Genomic DNA, 21,568 nt, shown 5'->3' with positions numbered 1-21,568 from the left:
CCTGCACATCAGCAATCAGTCATCCACATCTTTCTCGATTTCTGGTGCCACAGATCGTCGGACTTGGCCGGCACCTACCATTTCCCGAAAAGAAATGTTGCGTAGAAAGCGAAACCGAGTGCTTCCAGACAAAGAATTGCAATATATAAGCACACCATATATATATATATATATACACACACACATAATACATAACATGCAGTACGCACACTACAGTCCAGCAGGCATAGGCAAGGTAAATTATTGAATCAGTCTCAAACTCGCTTCCAATCATAGACGCACCATGCAGCAACATACTATAAACATTGTCATAGCTAGAGTTCAACTGGCAAAAGCATATATATGTAATCTACCATATATAACTACCGCGAGAAAACGTAGCAGATACAACTGCCTCTCCAGCATCACCACAGGTAGGAAACCTGCCATGAAAACAAAACGAATATGAGACGCTCCATTCACGGCAGAAGTGATCTTCTGCAAGAGATGTGTGTAGGGAAAACAAAATTAACAAAATAGCCAGTATGGATGCCTTACATTTTTCGCTGTCAACACACCACACTGATAATAACCATAGCTTCTCATTAAGCACCAGCTGCCATGAGCAGCTCATCAAGGCTCCAGATATCCCCATTGCTTGCCCCATCCTGTGGAATATCAGTTTGCTCCATTGATGCATCTGTTGAGCTGCTCTCAACATAAGGCAATGGCTGAAAGTTCATCTCAGGATCAAAACCAGCCATGACTTGTGCGAGACTGGGCGCACCATTTCCCTGAAGCATGGCTACACCATAGTTGTTCCTCATTCTCTTTGACACTCCACCTTGCATGTAAGATGCTGGTATAACATTATTGGGAGCAAAGACTGAGGTGTAGTCTGAGGTCATGGTGTCATCGTCCCACCCAAAGTCAGAAGAGCCATAGGAGTTGCTGCTCTGGTCAGAGAGCATGTTAGTTGCAGATCTCTTACGGGGCACCAGAGGTTTCACTGAAGGGAGGAAACTGGCACCCTCAGCTGGCTTCACAGGAACCTTATTGTCATTGAACGCAAACATTGCGAACAAATCATTGTTGTCATTGCTCAGGTTATTGAAAACCTCATCAGCACAGGCCTTTGGGGGTAGAGCTAGCTTTGTTGCATTCGCAGCAGTTGGCTTTGCAGTTGACTTCTGAGCACCTGGCACTTCATCAGGAAAATTGACCTTCGCTTTTCTTCCACGGATCTTGCGAGCTTCAGCATCATATGCCCTAGCTGCCTCCTCAGCAGTGTTGTAAGTTCCAAGCCAAACACGGACACCCTTGCTAGGGTCTCTGATTTCAGCTGCCCATTTGCCCCAAGGGCGCTGGCGGATTCCCCTGTATTGATTCTTCCGGTTGCGCTTTACCAAGTTAGCAGTAGGTCTATCTCCTTGAACATCCTTTGGAGTCATCACACCAACTATAATATATATGCATCTACCCTAAGCAGCAGTTTAGTTCTGGACTTATGACCTGAAATTACTGAAGGCTTGGTCCACAGCATGTTTTCGTAGTAAGCAACCAACACCACAGCACAAGCAGACTAGCAAAGTGAGTTTCGGCCAATGGAGAAGCTGCCCTTGCATGTCGCCAAGCAATGTCCAAGAAAGCAAAAAGATTAACAACATTTAGCTAAAACTAATTCATTCAAAACCAAAAATGAATCTTCAAGACTGCTGAGACTAAAGTCTGAAGAAAATCACCGCTCGGAGTGACCGACTGCTGAGACTGAAGCCCGGCACCACACGGTAGGAGACTATGGCTCCCAGCTAGGCGTGGCCCTCCTACGCGGCGTGGCCTTGCTGCTAGGCATGGTGGTGCGGCCCCCTGCTTGGCGCAGAACCTACGAGTAGCGGCAGCATGGACCCCTGGGAGCGATGCGGACCCCTGCAGCAGCAATGGCGTGGACCCCTAGGAGCAGTGTGGACCCCTACAGCAGTGGCAATGCGGACCACTGGGAGCAACGCGGCACCCGGCAGCAGCGGCGGCATAGACCCCTAGGAACGGCGTAGAACCCTACAGTAGCAGCGGCGTAGCCCCCTAGGAGCGACGTGGCCTTCTGCAGTGGCGTGGCCCCTGCCTACAGCAGCAGCGCGGTAGCACTGTAGCAGCGGCTGGGATCCCCTGGACTGTGTGTGGCGATGATTTGGGATGGAAGGAAGGGTCACAGTGTTTTTTTCATGGAAGGAAGGAGATAAGGTCATAAGGGGAGCGCGAGCCAGAAAAAAGTGGCAGTGGTGAATTTTTTTATGCGCGTACCAGGGTTTTGGAGATTCGGTTGGCAAATGTTTGGCACGAATCGGTAGCCGCAGCGTGCTAGATTTTAGCTCTATATATACCAACAAACTGTCCGATGTTATTACTGACCTATACGGACTGACAGTTCGACTCTATCTATAGCGACCGATGTATAGCCGCCGAAGGCGCCTTTACCGACTGATGGTTCGTTGGAATTCTTTACCAACCAATGTTACATCGCTAAATAACTAGTTTTAGCGACCGATGTCTGTCGCTAATTCTAGTGTGTGGAATAGTGTACTACCGGTGCTGTCACCTCGCCATTGCGTCCGCACCCCCCTGCACCTCTGCGCCGCTGCTGGCCCGGTCCGATGCTTGTCACTGCTACGCGCACATGGCTGGGCTCGCCGTCATCTTGCCATTTATGGCACTGCAGCCGCGCGGGCCATGCTCGGTCACGTCCCCAATCGCTGTGTCTGCGCACGTGTCTCCCCAATCGCATCGGCCACGTCCCACCAAGACAAGGTCGAGCTGAGCCCCACCTCTCTCTCTCTCTCTCTGCTTCCATGGCCGGCTGGGCCACGCCAATAAATCTGTTAGGGAGAGATCATCTCGAGCTGATTCTTCGCGTCGCTGGCTTCACCATTAAGTCACCTAGCCCCCCGCCCCACATCGCTTTGGACCAAGCCCAACCAAGCTTCAATTTTGGTGTTTCCTTGCCACTGGGCCGATAAGGCCGTGTGCATCAAAAGTCGATGGCAGTTCCCCATTGAACCCATCGTAGCCAATTCATCTGCACCACTAGCCTCGCCTTGACTCCCTCTCCACCCTACATGTGCCAGTGGAACTACTACCACCTCCCCGACACCACTAACGTGGCCGTGTCTGCCGCAGCTCATCACCGAGCTTGCCATGCGCACATGGCCAGCCCATCCCCGGCCTCCTCCGCTACAACCACCACACCGGTCGAGCCCGTGGTAAGTCCCTGGTGCTCACTGGCTAGCCGATTAGGTCCTTAGGTGCCCTGGTTCGCCAAAACAGTCGCGCCACCATCACGGATGGCCGCGCATCATCGTACCTTGCTCCAGCGAGTCCCACCGCCCCACGTTGCCACTTAGCGTAGGCATTTAAGCCATAGTTTGAGGTCAGCCCGACCGATGGGCCTGTGTGAGCCTTTGGTGGCCGGTGTAGCCACCCATGCCAATGCTCGCCGCGCCATTGTGCATGAGTTAGCTGGGTGTGTGGGGGGGGGGGAATTAGAGGAAGGCCAGGGGACTAAGTGAAGAGGTTAGATAGAGAAAGAATTAGTAAACGGATGGTGACATAGTTTCAAAAAAGATCAGGGTCTCTTTTGCAAAAGAGCCACGCCCATGCGGGTTTCCCTCTTGGGCCGCGTTGATGGGCCGGCCGACGCGCGCGGTCTGCGCGTTTGTGGGCCGCGAGGTCGGTTTCATTTTTTTCTTTTTCTTAAAAATAGGTAATAGCTTTCTATTTAATTTCTGAGCTAGATTTGTATAATTAATATAAATTTGTATAGGTTTCCAAAAATTATAAAACTAATTTTGTTAGGTTCCTAAAATCATTGTCTACCTGATAGTGTAGTTAGTTCATACATATCTGTGTTGATACTTATGGCTATTAAATCATTTGAAAGTGCTTAATATTATTAAGGTAATTATTGTATGAGTTTTTATGGTAAATTGGTGAAAATTTTAATCCTAAAATTTTTATGGTAGCTTCATTGTATTATTATGTGCTCACTGTAAATTTTGTAGCCTTAGACTGGACTAAACATTAGAATAGTTAAATGTTCTATGTTTAAATATACATTAAATCTTTAATAGAAATAAAGGCGTACCATTGAATTGCAAAACTAGGTGCTTGTTAGTTGAACTCAATATCTTGCTTGATGAAGATGATAGTTAGCTTAGTATCTTAGTCATTAGAGCTAGCTTAGTAGCTTAACATGTGCATTCTTATTTTAAGAGTTGTTGTTGCCTAAATACTGAATTGTTGCATCATCATCATCATCTCATGCATATAGAGAACGAGTTGACAGAGATCATGACCACCGGCGAGCCCGAGTTCAAGAAGATTATCAAGGAGTATGAGGAGGAGATTCTAAGGAGGAGGAGGTCCTAGAGCCACCACTGACTAACTTAGCTGACACCACGTCTGCCCAAGGCAAGCCCCGCTACATAACCCTTATTTTTTATAATCATCGTAAATATATGTGATGTGCATTTATGTTATAGGAATTCTATGGAAACCACATGCATATATATATATATATATATATATATATATATATATATATATATATATATATCCTAAGAGTCCTACTAGTGCAGGTTCGAGTAGCTGCTATGCTTAGGTTGTCGGTAGCGTGAGTAACCTGTCGTTACTCACAATAGGTGATTATTATTACTTTCATAATAAAAAATGATAAAGAGAAAATAGAGTCCAGACAGGGATATGGCATGAGTTATTGGTAGGTGTAACAAGTTGTGTTCTGCGGCCATGGGGTTTAGCTTGGTTACACTGTTTTCAATGTCCATGTCGATTGAGGACCGTCTATTGCTGTGGATGGTAGTCAGGTCACAGACTTATTATCCTGAGCACATACTTGCTTATGGGAGTGGGAAGGCTCGTTGCGCTCTTGTCATGGGTTCTGGCTCTTTCTAAACTGACTGATTAGAGGCAGGGAAAGGTGGAGGTCTAAGCACCATGCTGAGACTGGGTCTCAAGTGTGGGGGCTTAGAGTCCAAGTTTGGACGAGGACCTAGACCCCCAACAGGAGTGGAGTGGATTGGTCTCATTTGTGCCTGGGGTACAAGTGAGGCGTGTGCTTCGGGGTACCCAGCTGGGATACATTAGTTCACAAATAGTCATTTTCGTGAGATGGTACGACTTGGCTATGGTCTAGCACCGTAGTAAAAACTGGAAGATGAAAGATGGTGAAATAGTTCTGATTGCTCAACCCTTTCTAGAAAGTAGAACATGTGCTTACCTAGAATGGTTAGCTAACTACTAATAAAACTTGACCCTAAGAACGTACTTTTAGTAATGCTTTTTTGCAAACAAACAAAAGCAGCAAACCATATTGCCTATCATGTTCCTTGTGAGTCAGGAAACTATTCCCACTAGTCGGGTAAGTCTTATGAGTATATTGTGTACTCAGGGTTTATTTTACACTATTGCAGGTGCAATTTGAGGAGTTAGCTCTTGTGTTGAGGATTCTTCTGGTGGGCACAGATGGATCCGTGTATCGTTTCCGCTAGAAGATTATTACATTTCCGTTGTTTAATTATCGCACTCTAAACTCTAGTATTGTAATAAATAATTTTCAAGACTCTAGGTTGTATGAAATGGACTAAGTATTATAAGCGCGTACTCATTATTGGATTCTAGATGTAAAACGTGGATTGTTTAGTGTGCTCGACGGAACTGGCCAGTATAGTCCACTTTTGGGGAGCTTAGTGTCTAGTGGAAGACAAGCGCCTCCGAAAGTGTGTTATTCTACGTGGTTCTGCCATAGCCATAGGGTTGATAGTGTACCGAACAAGGGGTGGCGGTGCCACCCAGGCACCAATCCTTTCCCCAAGTTGCAAACTTTTTTCGCATTTCGTTCCACAGCAACTAGGAGCAACTTCTCGCAAGCGATGCTAACTCTCAAAATGTTTTCTCAAAACATGTTAGAGCCAAGTTAGCATTTCTCAAAACATTTTCATTAAACATTTTTGCTTGCTCTCCGATTGCACACTAGGCCTAAATGCAATGCATGAAGTCCAACACCTAGTGGCACTAGATGACTGAATTGTCTAGTTAAGAACCCCTCTTATTAGTACGGCCATCTACCTAAATGTGATCACGCTCTCTATAGTGTCTTATTCACTAAAATAAAATCCCTATTTATACATTTGCCTTGAGCTCCATAGGGTTTTGTTTTTCTCTTTCTTCTTTTCCAAGTTGAGCACTTGACCATCATCACATGTGGCCATCTTCATCATTTCATGTGATCAACGTCACCATTTGAGTGCCATCATGCTCCTCACTTGGATTGCACCAACCTAGCTCATATCACAACTCATGACAAAGGTTAGTGCATAGGTTTCATCAATTATACAAAACCAAACTAGGGCTTTCATCCGCACAATATCTCAAACACACAAAAAAAGATAAGCAATGAAAGTAATGCTCGTGGAAAGAAAGAGTTGGACAAGTGGCAATCGTATTTTGTTCATGGTGTTGAGCAATTGCTACTAACCCCTAGTCCATGTTGGAGCACCCACTAAGGGTCGATCTCCCTTGAGTAACAAATGCTAAAGATCCACCCATTCTCCACTTTAGATTAGTGAGTCTCAAACCAAGCACACCTCTAGGAGCCTTCTAATAATCAACTCCTCCAAGAAAGTCACCTAGTCCTCCAACATGATGTTTAGGAGCTAGCAAACTCCAAGAGTAACAAGTTTTGATCTTCAGTTTGTCAACCTGCTCCAAGCCAAGAGCAAAAGGATGTACACTATGATCATTCCTCAGCACTCTCATTGACTCGAAGTGCCCTCAACCCCTTCTCAAAGCCTCTCCATGTGTAAATCTTCAGGGGATTCAAGGGAGCTCCAAATGATCTAGAGAACACATATATACATGACATGGGTGAGATCCTAGACATTGGAAAAGTTTGCTGAGAAAGTCAACACCAGATCCATCGTGGCCCATTGAGGGCATCGGATCATCTGCTGACCTTGCTTTTCTTGTCTTTCCAGTGGCCACTAGTGGAGATTACCTAATATTCATCATTAGATGATACATTACAACCACTAAGCTACGCAATGGATCATACAATGCACATCAGTAAGCACGTCCAACTTGAACTAGTAGTTACACAATACCACCACATATACGTAGAGCCCACTAAGGTGCCCACGAATCATAATATGCACTCTAACAAGCAAACCCAAGATGAACTCTTCACAACACAAAGACATTGGATCATCCGCCAGTCCACACAGGACCCTTCACCATATCGTCTAGCGAGAAACATTGCCTAACACATAGTAAAACGTAATGTGACCATATGATCTGATGGTCTTGATCAACTCATCCAGTGCACTACAACCTTCAAACTTGGCTCCATTTGAAATCCCTATCTCGTCCAACTTTATTGGGGTGTTGATTTGGTGTTGGGATAGTAGTGTAGAATTCTAAGTGTCGCCAACACCAAATCTGCACTTAAAGAGTACTGTGCCCTTAGCCTTCACGAATATCCTTGAACTATATGTTGAATCCAATCATCAAGGACCAAAAAAAGCAAGTAGACTCAACATGACTAACTCTTTGTCAATAACCCTTCAAAACAAAGTTAGCAACATATCCTTGTGTTCACCAATCATCAAAACCTAAACTAGGAGCCTTGATGTATTCATCAGTCCCTACGTGCAAAGGAGCTAAAAGCAAGTCATGTATCGAACAATTTGCTAGATTGTCAAAAATAAAAATATAAACTAAGCAGAATTACTAGGAGCCTTGCTGGAAATCCTTCAAATGGTCTAGCACCTTGTTAGAATTACTTTGATCAAAATTTGCACTCATCTTGATAGTAAGGTGTACATATACTCATTTTCATAAGTAAAAAATATAAACCATATTTTAGGTCTTTATGCTACTGTCCATTAAGCAATGTTAGGCTAGGACTTGGTGGAATGGGATGGACTTGTCCCTAATTTTGGGATCGAATTGTCCCATTCTATGTTTGGTTGAGGGAATAGGTCCATTCTAGTTTTTTGTTTGGTTGGAGGCAATCAGAGGGGTGGGATGTTGATGCAAGTTTTTGTTGTTGTTAGCAACCGTTATCAACAGGTAGGGGTGTAAATGGGCCAGATACGGATAGATACCTATAGATACGAATATGTATAGCTACATTATTCCTTGGATTCCGATTCAGTTATGAATAATTTGGATAAGATATGAATGGATATCGAGATTCAAATATGGTATGTTCCATACGGATATTGAAGCCCTTCTATCGCTCGAGAAATATCTATACTATTTACATCCTTATCAACATGCCACAACTGTCATCCTCCCTTTAATTACTTTTATTTTTCCTTTTTATTTTGAGTGTGTCGTATCTTCTTCACATGTCGCTCGCCTCCCCACCCCTACCCCCACCCCCACCTAACCCACACCATGAGCCAATGGCCATTGCTAGTCGGGCCTTCCCAAGCCACTGGATTTGGGTCAAGATCAAGAGTGCAGGGAGATGGGAAATATGTTTTCTTCCAAAAAGTTATTTTTACTAAAAAACACCAAATCATGAGTCAAAAGTCTAGAGTACCAAAAAAAGTCTAGAGTACCAAAAATATACACGTATCTAAGTAAGAAGACAACTATACTAGGGTCAAGTCCAAAAGATATTATGTATTAGAAAGATATACATCTTCATAAAGACGATCATATACAAGGATTTTAAAAGATATGCAACCTAGAGCGGCACAATGATATGCAGTAGAAGAATATGGCCATCTCTACTCTAACAAGCATGGAGAGCTTACGTTCACACTTCATCGGCGTGCCTTCTCATAGAGACATGAGGGGAATATAAAAACATGGGGAAAACGAGTATAGCATGTATTATGTTCTTCCAAAAAAATCATTTTGAACTAGAAATGACAGATTATGAGGCAAAAGTCTAGAATGCCAAAAAAAATCTCATATTTAAGACAGCAGCTATACTATAGTGTCATGTCCTAGAACGTCACAATGATATTACGTATCAGAAAGATATACATCTTCGTAAAGACAATGATACAAGGATTCTAGAAGATATGCAATCCACAACGGCACAATGATATGCAATAAGAGAAGATGGCTCTCTATTCTAAAAAAACGTGGAGCGCTTACATTCACACTTCATCGGCATGCCTCCTCACCCCGACCCAAGGGAACATAAAAACATGCAAAAAAAGCAAGTATACTATGCAATATGTTCTTCTTCCAAAAAATCATTTTTTAACTAACAGCGATAAATTATGAGTCAAAAGTCTAGAATGCTAAAAAGATTCATGTATTTAAGAAGACAACTATACTAGAGTGTTGTAAAATATATCTAGAATGTCACAAAAATATATGGGGTCTGCTATACTCCAGGCACCTAATATTAAGTTATCCTTCACGCGATAAATGTTGACCGTTCTTTCCTAATCCAATGGAGCACATGTCTTCTTCCTCTAGCCTATTGTTTTCTTCTGCAAACTCTCCCGACGCGCCGCCGCCGCCCATCGCCCCGATGCGACGTGGTAGGGTCTCGCCGGAGCTCCACTACCGCAGGACATACCATGCCCGCAATGGCCTCCTTCTTCTCCCAGCGCCGCCATGTCCATCGTCGCCCCTGCTCCAACCTAGCCCGACTGCCTCCTCCGCCGCTAGAACCCTAATGCCATCCTCCTGTCATCCCCACTGCCTGGCCAGCCTGCCTGCCCTGAGCACCTCCTTTTTCTAAGGTCACTGGAGATCTCTGGAAGCCCGCCGCCGCCGCCGCCGCCTATCCACATCATGCCGGAGAGATGGAAGACGAACATAGAAAGGAGGAGGTCGCACAGGGAGGAAGGCGCGTGGAAAGTATAGGATTTGTGGAAAGTATAGGATTTGTGGAAATATATGCGTCTTTGGTAAAGATGATCACACAGGAACTTTAAAAGCACAACGATATGCAATGCGACAAGATGGCCAAGGTTAGAAATACACAATCAACTAAACAAATGGCCCGTAAGCCCATTGCAGTCCATTTCCTTCGTGTTTAAGGAAAGAAAAAAAAACTGACGAAGAAACAACTGTCGACGACTTGCACAAAGGAGTCCACTACCTCTTCGGCGATCTAGCTCGCATTCCCCCTCCTCATCCCCACGCACCCCCATCCCATGGCGAACGCAGCGGGCGCGCCCGCGTGCGCCGCCTCCGACGACTCGTACCTGCAGGAGCTCATCCGCGGCTCCGAGCCGGGCCCGTCGTCGTCGCGCGCGCGTGTGGCTCCGCTGACCGATGACGAGATCGGCTGGTTCTGCTGCGCCATCTGCACGGAGAGGCGGCTGGTGCTCGATCGGTTCCGCGCCGGCGCGCTCTGCGCGCACGACTTCTGCATCGAGTGCGTCGTCCGGTACATCGAGGGCCGCGTCGCGGACGGCGCGGTGCCCGTGCCCTGCCCGGCGCCCGAGTGCCGCGACGGCGTCATGCACCCCGAGGCGTGCAAGAAGCTGGTGGACATCGACGTCTTCGACGCGTGGTGCGTCGCGCTCTGCGAGCGCGCCGTGGGGCCCGCCCGCGCGCGGTGCCCCTACAGGGACTGCGGCGAGCTGGTGGCACTGGAGCGCGCCGACGGCGGCGTGGTGTCCGAGGTGGAGTGCCCCACGTGCTCCCGCGCGTTCTGCCTGCAGTGCGAGGAGCCGTGGGACGATCGCCACGGAGGCGGCGACGGCCGAGGGTGCGTGCTGGCCAGGCTCGCCCTGAGGAACAGCTGGACGCGCTGCCCGAGCTGCCGCGCCATGATCGACAAGATCGACGGGTGCAGGCACATGGTGTGCAGGTAATTCTCCGATTTAGGTACTGCGCATTGTTCTCTTCAATCTGTCTTCCACCTGTCAGTCTTTCTTTCTTGGGGATCATCAAAATGCGAGTCGAATTTTACTGCAACTCTAACTCTAAGTATTCAATCTACGAAATCGGTAATACTTGGAGGCATTCAGGTACGAACTGTGCAGGCATCTGAAACTCTTCAGTTGGCTGGCCTTCGGTGATGTTGACATAACCGATGACTGAACCTCTGAGGAAACTGATCAGCATTTTACCTTTGTGGAGATCGATGGAGACAACTGCCTAACATCCGTCTGTCGACTGCTTTTGAGATGTGCAGGTGTGGCACTAGCTTCTGCTACGTCTGCGGCTCCCCTGTATCAGAGAAAGGTTGCAGGTGCTTTTTCAGCCAAGAGGACCCTGCTCTTACTCTGCAGAAAGCAGGATTTGAATGCAAGTCAGGCGTGTCGATCGACAAATGTTGAATCGACGGAGTTAGCTATCCATTCCATATGATGATTCTTCTTGCTAGGGAGAGTGGGCCCCGTTCGCTTGGCTGAAATTGGCTGAAAAATACTGTTCTGGCTGAATTGTTGTGAGAGAAAAATACTGTTTCAGCTGAAAAAGGAAGCCAAATAAACCGGAATATAAGATAAGCCGAACGGAGCCAAGACTGCAGATTTGCAGCAATAGATGTCTGAAACAGGTTTCAGAACTATAGTACTAGGAGTATTGAGGAGAACTTGTGTGTGACATGTTCTGTGAATTGTCTTTGCTCTTCAGTGACAATGCCACCCACACATTTTTCATTTGAATGCTACTGCTATGCATCCATCAGTCAAATGTCTGCATTTTTATATGAAAGCTTAAGAAAAAAAGGAAACAAGAGTTTTGACTCATCGTGCATGCGGCAGTTCGATTGAGCAGAAAGGAGAGATGCCTTTGGTTGGCAAAACTTCCAAACTGCCAGATTTTAAGTAGTTTCAGAAGATGCCACAATCTGTGATTTCAGTTCCGACCGGACCTATCTCTAAATTCCTGATTGGTTGTATCCATGTCAGGTCATCCATCCTCGCCATTTCTGTGTGCGGATGGCGATGGCAACGGCGTCTGCACCGAGCCATCGACCCTGCTGCTTTCATGTATGTGTCTTTTTTTAGAAAATGTATAAATCTTTTTTGTTTAGAAACTCTCTTTGGATGCCGCTAGCCATGGAGAAGACAACCTAGACGAGACGACGGGCCATGCCTGATGTGGTGATGCCTCGCCGGCTCGCCGATGACGAGGACGAAGGCGTAGGCACCAGAGTGCTGTTTCGCGTTATAGCTGGGCTCCCGCGCTGAAGGATCCAGCCCACGCGGCGTGGCGTCATTGCGAGCTTGCGGCTTGTGGCCTTGTGGGGAAGGGAAACCGGCCAGCGAGCAAAGTAAACACCAGATTATAAGCTCAGCTACTGCCACCATAAACTATGGGTGGATTTCGGCCTAGGACCAGCCTAATTACTCATATGCACGAGATAAAACTTGTGCACCCTGGCCTTAGGCGTCCTAATCTTCTTTTATACCCTCTTTTAATTCCCATTATTATTTTTATTTTATACCAACTTCATTCTTTTATACCCTCTTTTAATTCCTATTATTATTTTTATTTTATATCGACTATATTCAAGCATCGATTCCCATTATTATTTTTATTTTATACCGACTTCATTCGAACATCCATTCTCTTTCATCTTCGGTATCTCTTGTTGCTCAATACATGCACGATAGCTTGCACCATTGTAGCCTATCCAGATTGGGCCGGGCTCCTTAGAGAAGGGGACCTTGGCGTCCAAATCCTAGCCGGCAGTATCTCTTGCCGCTCTATACATGCAGCTAACCAAACAGGGATGTCGTCCAAATCCTAGTCGACAATATCTCTTGCTGCTCTATACATACAGGCAACCAAACAATGATAGCTTGCACCACCATAGCCTATCTAGATTGGGCCTGGCTCCCTAGAGAACAGAACCTTGGCATCCAAATCCTAGCCGGGCACATGTCGCAAGCGCTCTTGGGCACGGTTGCCGGCCTACTTTTTTTACCTATGTTCCACGTTCTCTTTCCTAATCCTCATCACATCTACTAGATGTCTAGACCACACCACTGCTTAGGCTCCCATGCTCAACTTGTTGCTCGCATAAGAGCCGAGCTCTTCTCTCTCCTCTCTTCTCTCCTCCACATTAGCATTTGCTTGGCTATAATACGATTATTGTACTTGCTCTTATATATATTGGAGAAAGAACCTTAATGCCCCATTAATACAATGTTCCTTCTTTAGAACTATAACAATCAATGCTAATTGTTCGGTTGCCAAGATACATGCATCTTAATTGCTCATCACCTTGGGTGATACAAGAATTGTGAAAGTGGATTGGTTGAACGTGTGGTCTGCTAATTAGTAATACGTGGGACAAAGCTAGATATCCAATTATCATACAAGTATAAATAAATGATCAAAGTATAATTTAGAAAAGCATATTATGTTAAACTAAATCTTATAAAAGAGAATGTAGGGAGCAGCAAACTTTTTACTAGAAGTTAATTTGTTTTTAAGAGGAAGGGAGTAATTAATGGAAATATATTCTTCGATTGGGTGGCCGCAAAGAATGGACTAACGTAAAACCGTGCTTGTTTTGTCCCTAAGGGTCTGTTTGGTTCGTGTAGCAGTAGAGCCTGGCTCGTATCTGAGAGCCAGGCTCATATGGGACAGGCTGAGCACATGCAACGCTGTCATGTTTGGTTGAGTGTATCTACTCAGGCTGGCTGAGAAGAGATGGTGTTTGGTTGCCTGTACGAAGATATACTGCATGGGATAAAAATATTATAAGGTTATGATTATGATTTTTATTTTGTACAAATACACTCTTAAAGTTCTTATTTTATCTAATTATGTCTTAAACATCTTTAAAATAAATTAATATCACTTGATATTTACTAATCATGCACTAATACATCATTAGTCGAGTAAATAGCTGCACCGAGCGAGCCTGGCCCAGCAGAAACGGCCGATTCGGGCGTTTCCCGCGAGCCAGGCCCGACGGCACTTCCTGCATGCGGCCAGCCAGGCTCCGACGCTCCTCCGGCCAACCAAACGCTCCGACTCTGCACCCCACGATGCATGTTCGTTCGGAACACGCCCTAAGCGTCCAAATCCTAGCCGGGCACCTGCGCAGGCGCTCTTGAGCACATTAGGCGTTCAAATCCTCCTTTATACCCTCTTTCATTCTCCATGGGCCACGTGGCCCTAGGCGTCCAAATCAACTCCAGAGACGCCAAAGTGACGGTTGGGCCCGCGGACGCACGGTTGATGGTGTGGCTGGGATTCAAGTCCTGACGAAGACGTTGAGGGCCATGTATATGAGCAAAGACGAGGCTTTGAGCCCACGTTTAGGCCTGTGCTGTCCGGCTCAGGAGTTGTCGGCATTGGGCATTGGCATTGCCTGAGGCCGGACCGCCGGAGCCATGCAAATGCGGACTCCTTCCACCCCCAGCGCCCTAGCCACCCTCAGCCTCTGCTTATTCGGTGCTCGCCGGTGGCTGACCACGCTCGTCGAGTCGTCGACGACGAACACGGACCAGCGGGTGAGACGGTAAACCGACTCCTCGCCGACTGACTACCGTACCCATACCATGCGCTGTCGTCGTCTCGTCGCAGCAACTATTACACATCAGCTAGAGGCTTATAGGAGGCTAGTCAGCAACTATTTTTTCCATTAGCTACTAATAATTAGCTAGCTATAATAGCTTATAGTTAATATTAGCTACTATTACAAGTTTGATCTAACTAGTGAGATAGAGTAGTTGTTAGTTGAGTATTAACTAACAATTAGCTAGACCTCTTTAAAGGAGCTAATTGTTAACAGCTAACTTTTAGCTACTTAGATCCAAACGTGGCCTATATGTATCTAACTGGTTGCTTGCATTAACATTTTTAGTCTGTATTAGATCTTATAGCATAACTTAAGTCAGCGTAGGTAAACGACTAAACATATCCAGTGTCATGGCGTTTGGTACGTTATTCTACACAGGTAAGCCACGCTTCACAAAATTGATTTGGTTGTGTTATGTTTTGATGCATGCATTCACCTTCATGTTCTAGTTGAGGTATTATGTTTTACTGTACAGTCCGATATGAAGGATGACAATGCAATATTTCATTTTTTGTACGCATCGGCTTGAACAAACCTGTCTAATATGACCAAATCAGGTGTACTAGCAGCTAATATTGTATTGGATCCGTTTTGAACATTGTACAGGCCCGCATAAGAGTTTATATAAACAATCAAATATGAATAAACTCCACCGCATAAGTTTATTTATTAATATAAGGATGCTTATTCGGTACTGCTGAGTAGTATGAACGGCATGCTCCGCCTACGACGTGGTCTAGTCTATAGGCGGTACGTGGCCTCTGATCTGAGGCGCTGACGAGCGCTAATTAACCATCCGTCGTCGGCCGACCTCCAGGAAATCGCAACAAACTTGCTTGCTGCCCCCAATTAAGCACGTCAGATACTGGGAAACATAACAACAAGCTAGTACGTAGCTACGAGTACAAGTCCTACCGTTACGGGCGTCAGCGTGTGGACACAGGATTTATACGCATCAATACGGTGCCGATGAAACAGTGCATGCGCTACCGGATTCAGGTTGTTTGCCGAGTGCCACAGGCCCTCGGCTATATACACTCAGCAAAACCTTTGCCGAGTGTCGGTAAACAATTTATCGGCAAAGACCTCTTTACCTAGTGCATTTTATCGGACACTCGGTAAAACCTTTGCCGAGTGCTAATCTGACACTCGACAAAGAAAAGTCACCGTGATGGCGAGCGCCACCGTGACGGCAGCTTTGCCGAGTGTCAAGGTCAAACACTCGGCAAAGGTCGCCGCCTTGCCGAGTGTCCTGTCAAGACACTCGGCAAACAGGCGACCTTTGCCGAGTGCCTGGCCCGTGGCACTCGGCAAATCTATGATGTTTGCCGAGTGCAATAGCCTTCGCACTCGGCAAAGCATGTTCCTAGATAGTCACTTTGCCGAGTGTCATGGCCATTGCACTCGGCAAAGTGACTGAAAATAGCCTTTTTTATTTGTTTTTTACATCCCATCCAAACAAACAGAAGATATATATAACAAACATCACCAACATCACATATATATCATCAACAGCACATATATATCACCAACACCACATATATATCACAAACGTCACATGTCTCACAATATATCACAAATAAGTTCACAAGTAATCCAAGTGCTCCATCATCTACAACCACAATTGCAAATAGAAGTACCGATTAACAACCACAAGTATCATCATCAAGATGGCCAATGAGACTGATTTGGTGAAGGATTCGCTGAAGTATGAGGATCGTTCGATGCCGCCGATTGATTCTGCACAAAGGAGAAGAGATTGCATGTGTGAGATAAAATAAATATATACCATACATGAATAAAACTTTCATACTCCACTAGGTTTGACCGTAAGCATGAACATACAAACTAAAACATTTATACTCACAGGAGTAGAATAGTGAGGAGGTGGAGGTGGAGGTGGAGCGAATAGCGAAGGTGGCGGAACTACACCCGTAGCAGCGCCAAGACTTTGCATGTACTGAAGAATCTCCGCCATCCTCCGCTGCTCGGCCTCCCGCTCGGCCTCCACCCTCTCCATCTTCGCCTGCATCTGCTCCCGTATCCTCCTCTCTTGTTCCAGCTGGACCTACAATATATTCACCCCAATATTACAATAATGCAAAGGAAAGGTATGAAAAAACCAATGAACAACGAATAAACCAGGAATAACCTCGAGTGCCTCCATCCGGTGGTGTGAAGTGTCCTGCCGAGGTCGTATGGGCGGGCTCGTGCTCGTGCTGCTTGCTCGAATCTGGGAGAGACTGGGAGTAGCGGCCGAGTTGATTGCGCCGTCGCCAATCCAGTATCGCCCATGCTTCTTGCCTCCTCCCACCCTCATGACGAATTCTCCATCAAGGTCCTCGGTGCTCGGATCGTACTCTGGCCCATGGACCTCCCTTGCCATCGATGTGTACTCACTGAGGCGGTTGTGGACGGTCGCATTGCTATACGCCTCGGGCCTGTCCTCCAGGTTGTAGTCGATGTCGGACGTCGCCTTGCCCTCGTGGGCCATAGCAAATGCCTTGAAGATGGAGCAAGGCTGGCCACCATGTAACGTCGACTGCGAGAAAAACAGCAAGATGATTAGAAATCATGCAGAATTGAGCGTTAAAATAAATAAATGAATTCGCGTACCCATGTTTCTACGTATCCGCTGAGGCTGAGGCTGCCTTGATGGTGTGCTACACCTAGCATCATCAAACGCCGCTCCCGGCACAAGTTGTGCATCTCCTCCCACTCGCATGAGCACCACTTGTCCACCATATCTACAGGCCATCAAGTACATGACATATCAGAAGATAAAATTAAGCCTACTTAATCTCAAAAGGCCATCAAGTCCATTTATTTTTTTCATTATTCGAATGACTAGCAGTTATAATTTGAATTATCCAAGAAAATTCAATTAAATAAAATAAATTAAAGAAATATAGAAAAAGTCTAAGAAATATGCCACATTGGAACATGGAGTATCAGGTATTGTATGACTACAGAAAAAAAAAGTTTGAATGTCAAAAGTGGAAAAAAATATATGGTTTGCCTAGTGTCAAAAAATGGCACAGCAGAAGACACTCGGCAAAGGGTTAACGGCGGCTGCCGGCCGTTAACGGCGGCGGCCCTTTGCAGAGTGTTCTGGTTTGCCGAGTGCCCGACACTCGGCAAACCTAGTCTTTACCGAGTGTTATTGTTTGCCGAGTGCCGGTTGTTTGCCGAGTGCTTTCTCTCTAACACTCGGTAAATAGCCTCTTTGTCGAGCACATAATAAAAAGCATTCGGCAAAGTCTAGAACACTTAGAAGCCGTCTTCGGTAACGATGCATAGCAAGTCGGTCCTTGACCACGTACATGTGGGAGAAGCCGGAAAGTGAAGCTGCAGTGGGCGGATGCAGTGTACTTAAGGATTGGGTTAGTTGACGACGAGAAGATTAAGAAACCTCCAATGGCATGCCAGTTCGATGGATCTATATTTATTAGTTTATATATATAGTACGCATTCAGCATTCTTACACTAAGTATGTTGTTTAGGTAATCAAATCCCAGAAAATCTCGAAGGAAATACTAATGGGAGATCTATCGGTACACGACAAACCCAGTGACTTTAGTAATACGATGTACACCTTGACTTTAGTTATCCGGTTCTGGTAAAGTGTTTTTCTTTCGAAACAAAACCGCATCAGCCGAACAGTCTATAGAGGATCATTAAACTCTCTGCAGGAAATACAACTGTTTTAAATTGAAATTCCTGGAAAAGAAATCCTACTCCATATATATGATTATTGCGGCGTTCCAAACAGGCTTTACCTCAAAATTATTTGCAACAACGGTTAGGTTGTTATATATGCTCATGGAACGCTAACCCCAACGAATTCCCAGACCCACCACTTGTTCCAAAAGAAAAAGAAAAATCTGAAAACTTTCGACAAATTGCCTCCGGCGATTACTTCCTCGGCTCCTCGCAATCGTAGCTGGATGCATTGCATGGCACCCGATTCTGGCGAGCAGAGCAGAGCGAAGGGGATCCAATGTCCATGTCCATCATCGTTCGTGCAAGGAAATACTAAGCTTATTTTATTTGTATCCTGGCAAAAAGAGGCCTGCCGTACCCCATTGGTGGTATCTGAGAGGGATGTGCTGGGGCCTGAGGGGGAGAGGGGAGGGCAGGGGAGGATGAGTTCATTGAACCTACTAAAGGCAGTGGGAACCATCGTCCTCGTCCGCGGCCATCAAGTGATGCCAACCGAAGAATATAATGGAGCGTCATGCGCTCCTTCTCCGCGCGCGCCAAGTGCTCGATGGCCACATTGCGCGCGACGGCCACGGCGGCCCTGTGCTCCGGGCCGCGACGTTTTTGTCTCTGGGTCTCACCCGCCTAAATCCTAATCCATCCATCAAACCGAAGATGAGGATCGATCAACATATCCAACCTCCAGTGGCCAATGGAGGTTGTTTCAATCAAATTCCTTACGGTAGACTGGTTTTCTGTGTCAGGTTCCGCTTCTGAATTTTTTCAAGGACAGATTCAGAGGATGCAGTTTACACTATGACAAGAATAGATTAACATATGCAAAATCTAATCCACGACGCGAAGCGCTTCAGCGGCTGCACGACCCTCTCTCTTCTTTTCCATCGCTTCAGCGTCCTCTCTCTTCTTCTCCAACTTTGACGATCTTAAAAAAGGGAGGTAGGCCAGCCAGGCGGTGGGGATGAGAGAGACGACGGTGAAGCCGCCGGAGCAGGCGTCGTAGGAGGCAGGTCGGACCAGTTCGAGGTGGGGGCGCCCATGGCCAAGGCGACGGTGGGGGCACAGGAGGGCAAGGAGGAGGTCCCCATGGGTGATAGGGCCTCGCCGGAGCCACGGCCGCAGAGCTCTAGCAAGACCCTACCGTCCGCGGTGGGGCAGGTAGGGGTCCAAACATGTACGACAGAGGCGGGCGGAGGAGGGGGTGGTGCCATTGGAGCGGAAGGCAGGGATAGGGGCGGCGCTGGCGAGGAGGAAGACAGGTCACGCAATATCGGCATCCATTAACATAACACAGATGCAAATTTTTCGTGTTACCCTATAAAATGTTCAGATTTTCCTAGTTCAAACAAAGAACATTGTGTCCTGCCTTGTAATAATGTCAAAACATGTCCCATAAGAAAGGAATGCATCCCGTTTTACATGGTACTAGAAAAAATCGGTTCAAATAGTTGGGGATTGGAGGCCTATATTTTTTTCGCGAACAGGTCGTAACCTGTGTTTTATTAAGACGACAGGAAAGTTTTAAAGTTACACGACATCGACGAGTTCCGGCCGTTCCACACCCGCTTGGCAAGACGCTAGCGTTCAAGACCAACCAAGAACGTCGACACGCTAGAACTAGAGCCTAGTAACTACAACACATACAAAGGACTATACGGCACTATAATTTACGACCGTGGGTACAACAAGGCAAAGTTGTAGAAATGCTTAGCCTATTCAACGTCCGTCGTGCGCGACGCCGGACTCTCCCTAGAAAGAGGGCCTCCATGGCTTCCCGCGTTCCAGGGGGCAACGGCAGTGGTGAAAGTCTACTGAAACTCCTCAAAGAACGCCTCATCAGGCTTCTCCGTCACCACCTCCTCAAGCCTCAGCTTTTTCAGGAGCACCTTTCTTGCCTGGACGTCTGGCTTCGTTGCTCTAAACTTGCTCTTAGCCTGCTAAACGGGCGCTGCGCTTGGGGACGAAATCTCCATCATCAGCAGCCTTGGGGTCCTTAGTGATGCGCAGCCTAGGCGGTGACACCATAAGCGGCTGCTCGAGCAGTAGTTTGATGGCATCGATGAAGGACACCAAGGCGCCATCCCCAGAGGAATCCGAAGCCGGCCTATCCGTGTGCGGCGACCCACAACCACGCACAGGCGAAGCTAGCGTTCTGGGGGCTTCGTGCTCAGTCGGTGCTCCAGCTGTCTGAATAATAGGGAGCGCGGCAACAACCTCCACCATCATCAGATCCTCCGCCACATCTCGACCGGCCTGCCCCGCGTCAAGGCCCAGCGACCCACAGGAACGCCCAGGCGATGGCATTTCGGGGGCTTCTTCCTCCACGGGAGTAGCAAGCACGATAGGCGGTGTTCCAGCTATCTAAATAATGGAGAGCGAGGCGACGAGCTCCACCATCATTGGATCATCTACCACGTCCCGACCGGCGTGCTCTGCGTCCAGGCGCAGCGACAACGTCAATGGGTCGAATGCGGAGTAGGCAGGAGGCGAAACTTCGACGGTAGTGTTGGCTGGGGACACCGCATACCTGTCTCTGGCAGCCGGTGAACACTTTCGCTAGCCTGGCTTTCGCTTCCGCCACCGCCACCGACGTCTGTGGGGATGACCACAGACTGAGGTGTCCAACGCGACACCATCAGCAACATCCACTACGACGCCTGAGGAGGAGGTGCATGGGGGGGCATCAGAGGACCGGCGAAGTGGTCGTCCACGGGCCGATCCGTGTTTACGGCAGCAGCGACGTGCATGGTGACCCTCATCCCCACACCGGAGGCACCTAGACCGATTGTGGCAAGCTGCAGGCAACATGGTCTTGACCAAAGCAGTTGAACCAGCGCCCAACGAGTTCCGGTGGAACTGGACGAGCCTGATGCCTTGGACCAATCGGGCGTGCCTGTGAATCCACTTCGCGTGATAGAATCTTCCTCCAGTCATCAACGTCGGGGGCCAAGATACGGCACCAGCGGGCCAAGACGTTGGAACACAGGCACCCTCGGACGACCGATTTTGACGTCCTGCTCACCCTGGCGCCCCGGGTTGTGTAGGGGTAGGCTGTGGACGAGCACTAGGGTGGCCCTGACGCCTCCTATGGCGGCGCCGATCCCATGTAGGGTCGAGATGGCGGACTAGAGGAGGGTGAATAGTCATTTATAAATTAATCACGCCGGCTTACTGAAACATATGCGGAATTAAAACTATCGGTTTAGCCAAGACTACACCCCTCTATCTAAGTTCACAATCACCTTATAAAGATCCTAAATAGATAACAAAGGTGCCGGGCTAGTTAGAGCTCACCTAACTAATTCTAGAAGCAAGGTCACACAAATCCATGCC

At 47.1% G+C, this 21,568-nt stretch overlaps 2 protein-coding genes across 4 annotated transcripts; one reads left to right on the top strand and one right to left on the bottom strand.

Moving 5' to 3' along the window:
* Positions 1 to 227: 227 nt before the first annotated feature.
* On the bottom strand, positions 228 to 2,009 carry LOC136544136 (ethylene-responsive transcription factor 1-like). Its single transcript, XM_066536397.1, has 3 exons — positions 1,953 to 2,009; positions 538 to 1,460; positions 228 to 422 (listed from the first exon to the last, which is right to left on the bottom strand). Exons 1-2 carry the CDS (start codon positions 2,007 to 2,009, stop codon positions 585 to 587), a joined length of 933 nt encoding a protein of 310 aa, XP_066392494.1. The 3' UTR covers positions 228 to 422; positions 538 to 584.
* Positions 2,010 to 10,030: 8,021 nt separating this feature from the next.
* LOC136546291 (uncharacterized) lies at positions 10,031 to 13,056 on the top strand. 3 transcript variants are annotated; one of them, XM_066538266.1, is made up of 3 exons: positions 10,031 to 10,837; positions 11,886 to 11,966; positions 12,011 to 13,056. In XM_066538266.1, exons 1-3 carry the CDS (start codon positions 10,176 to 10,178, stop codon positions 12,051 to 12,053), a joined length of 786 nt encoding a protein of 261 aa, XP_066394363.1. In that variant the 5' UTR covers positions 10,031 to 10,175; the 3' UTR covers positions 12,054 to 13,056. The 3 variants fall into 3 exon arrangements, with proteins under 3 accessions (XP_066394363.1, XP_066394361.1, XP_066394362.1); XM_066538264.1 differs by having other exon boundaries at positions 11,886 to 13,056; XM_066538265.1 differs by lacking the exons at positions 11,886 to 11,966; positions 12,011 to 13,056 and adding an exon at positions 11,165 to 11,836 and having other exon boundaries at positions 10,034 to 10,837.
* The last annotated feature ends 8,512 nt before the right edge of the window (positions 13,057 to 21,568 follow it).

This window comes from Miscanthus floridulus, chromosome 3, assembly GCF_019320115.1.
Source record: "Miscanthus floridulus cultivar M001 chromosome 3, ASM1932011v1, whole genome shotgun sequence".
NCBI lineage: Eukaryota > Viridiplantae > Streptophyta > Magnoliopsida > Poales > Poaceae > Miscanthus > Miscanthus floridulus.
Note: the sequence above shows the minus strand (reverse complement) of the source record. Positions and strands in the feature narration are given on the sequence as shown.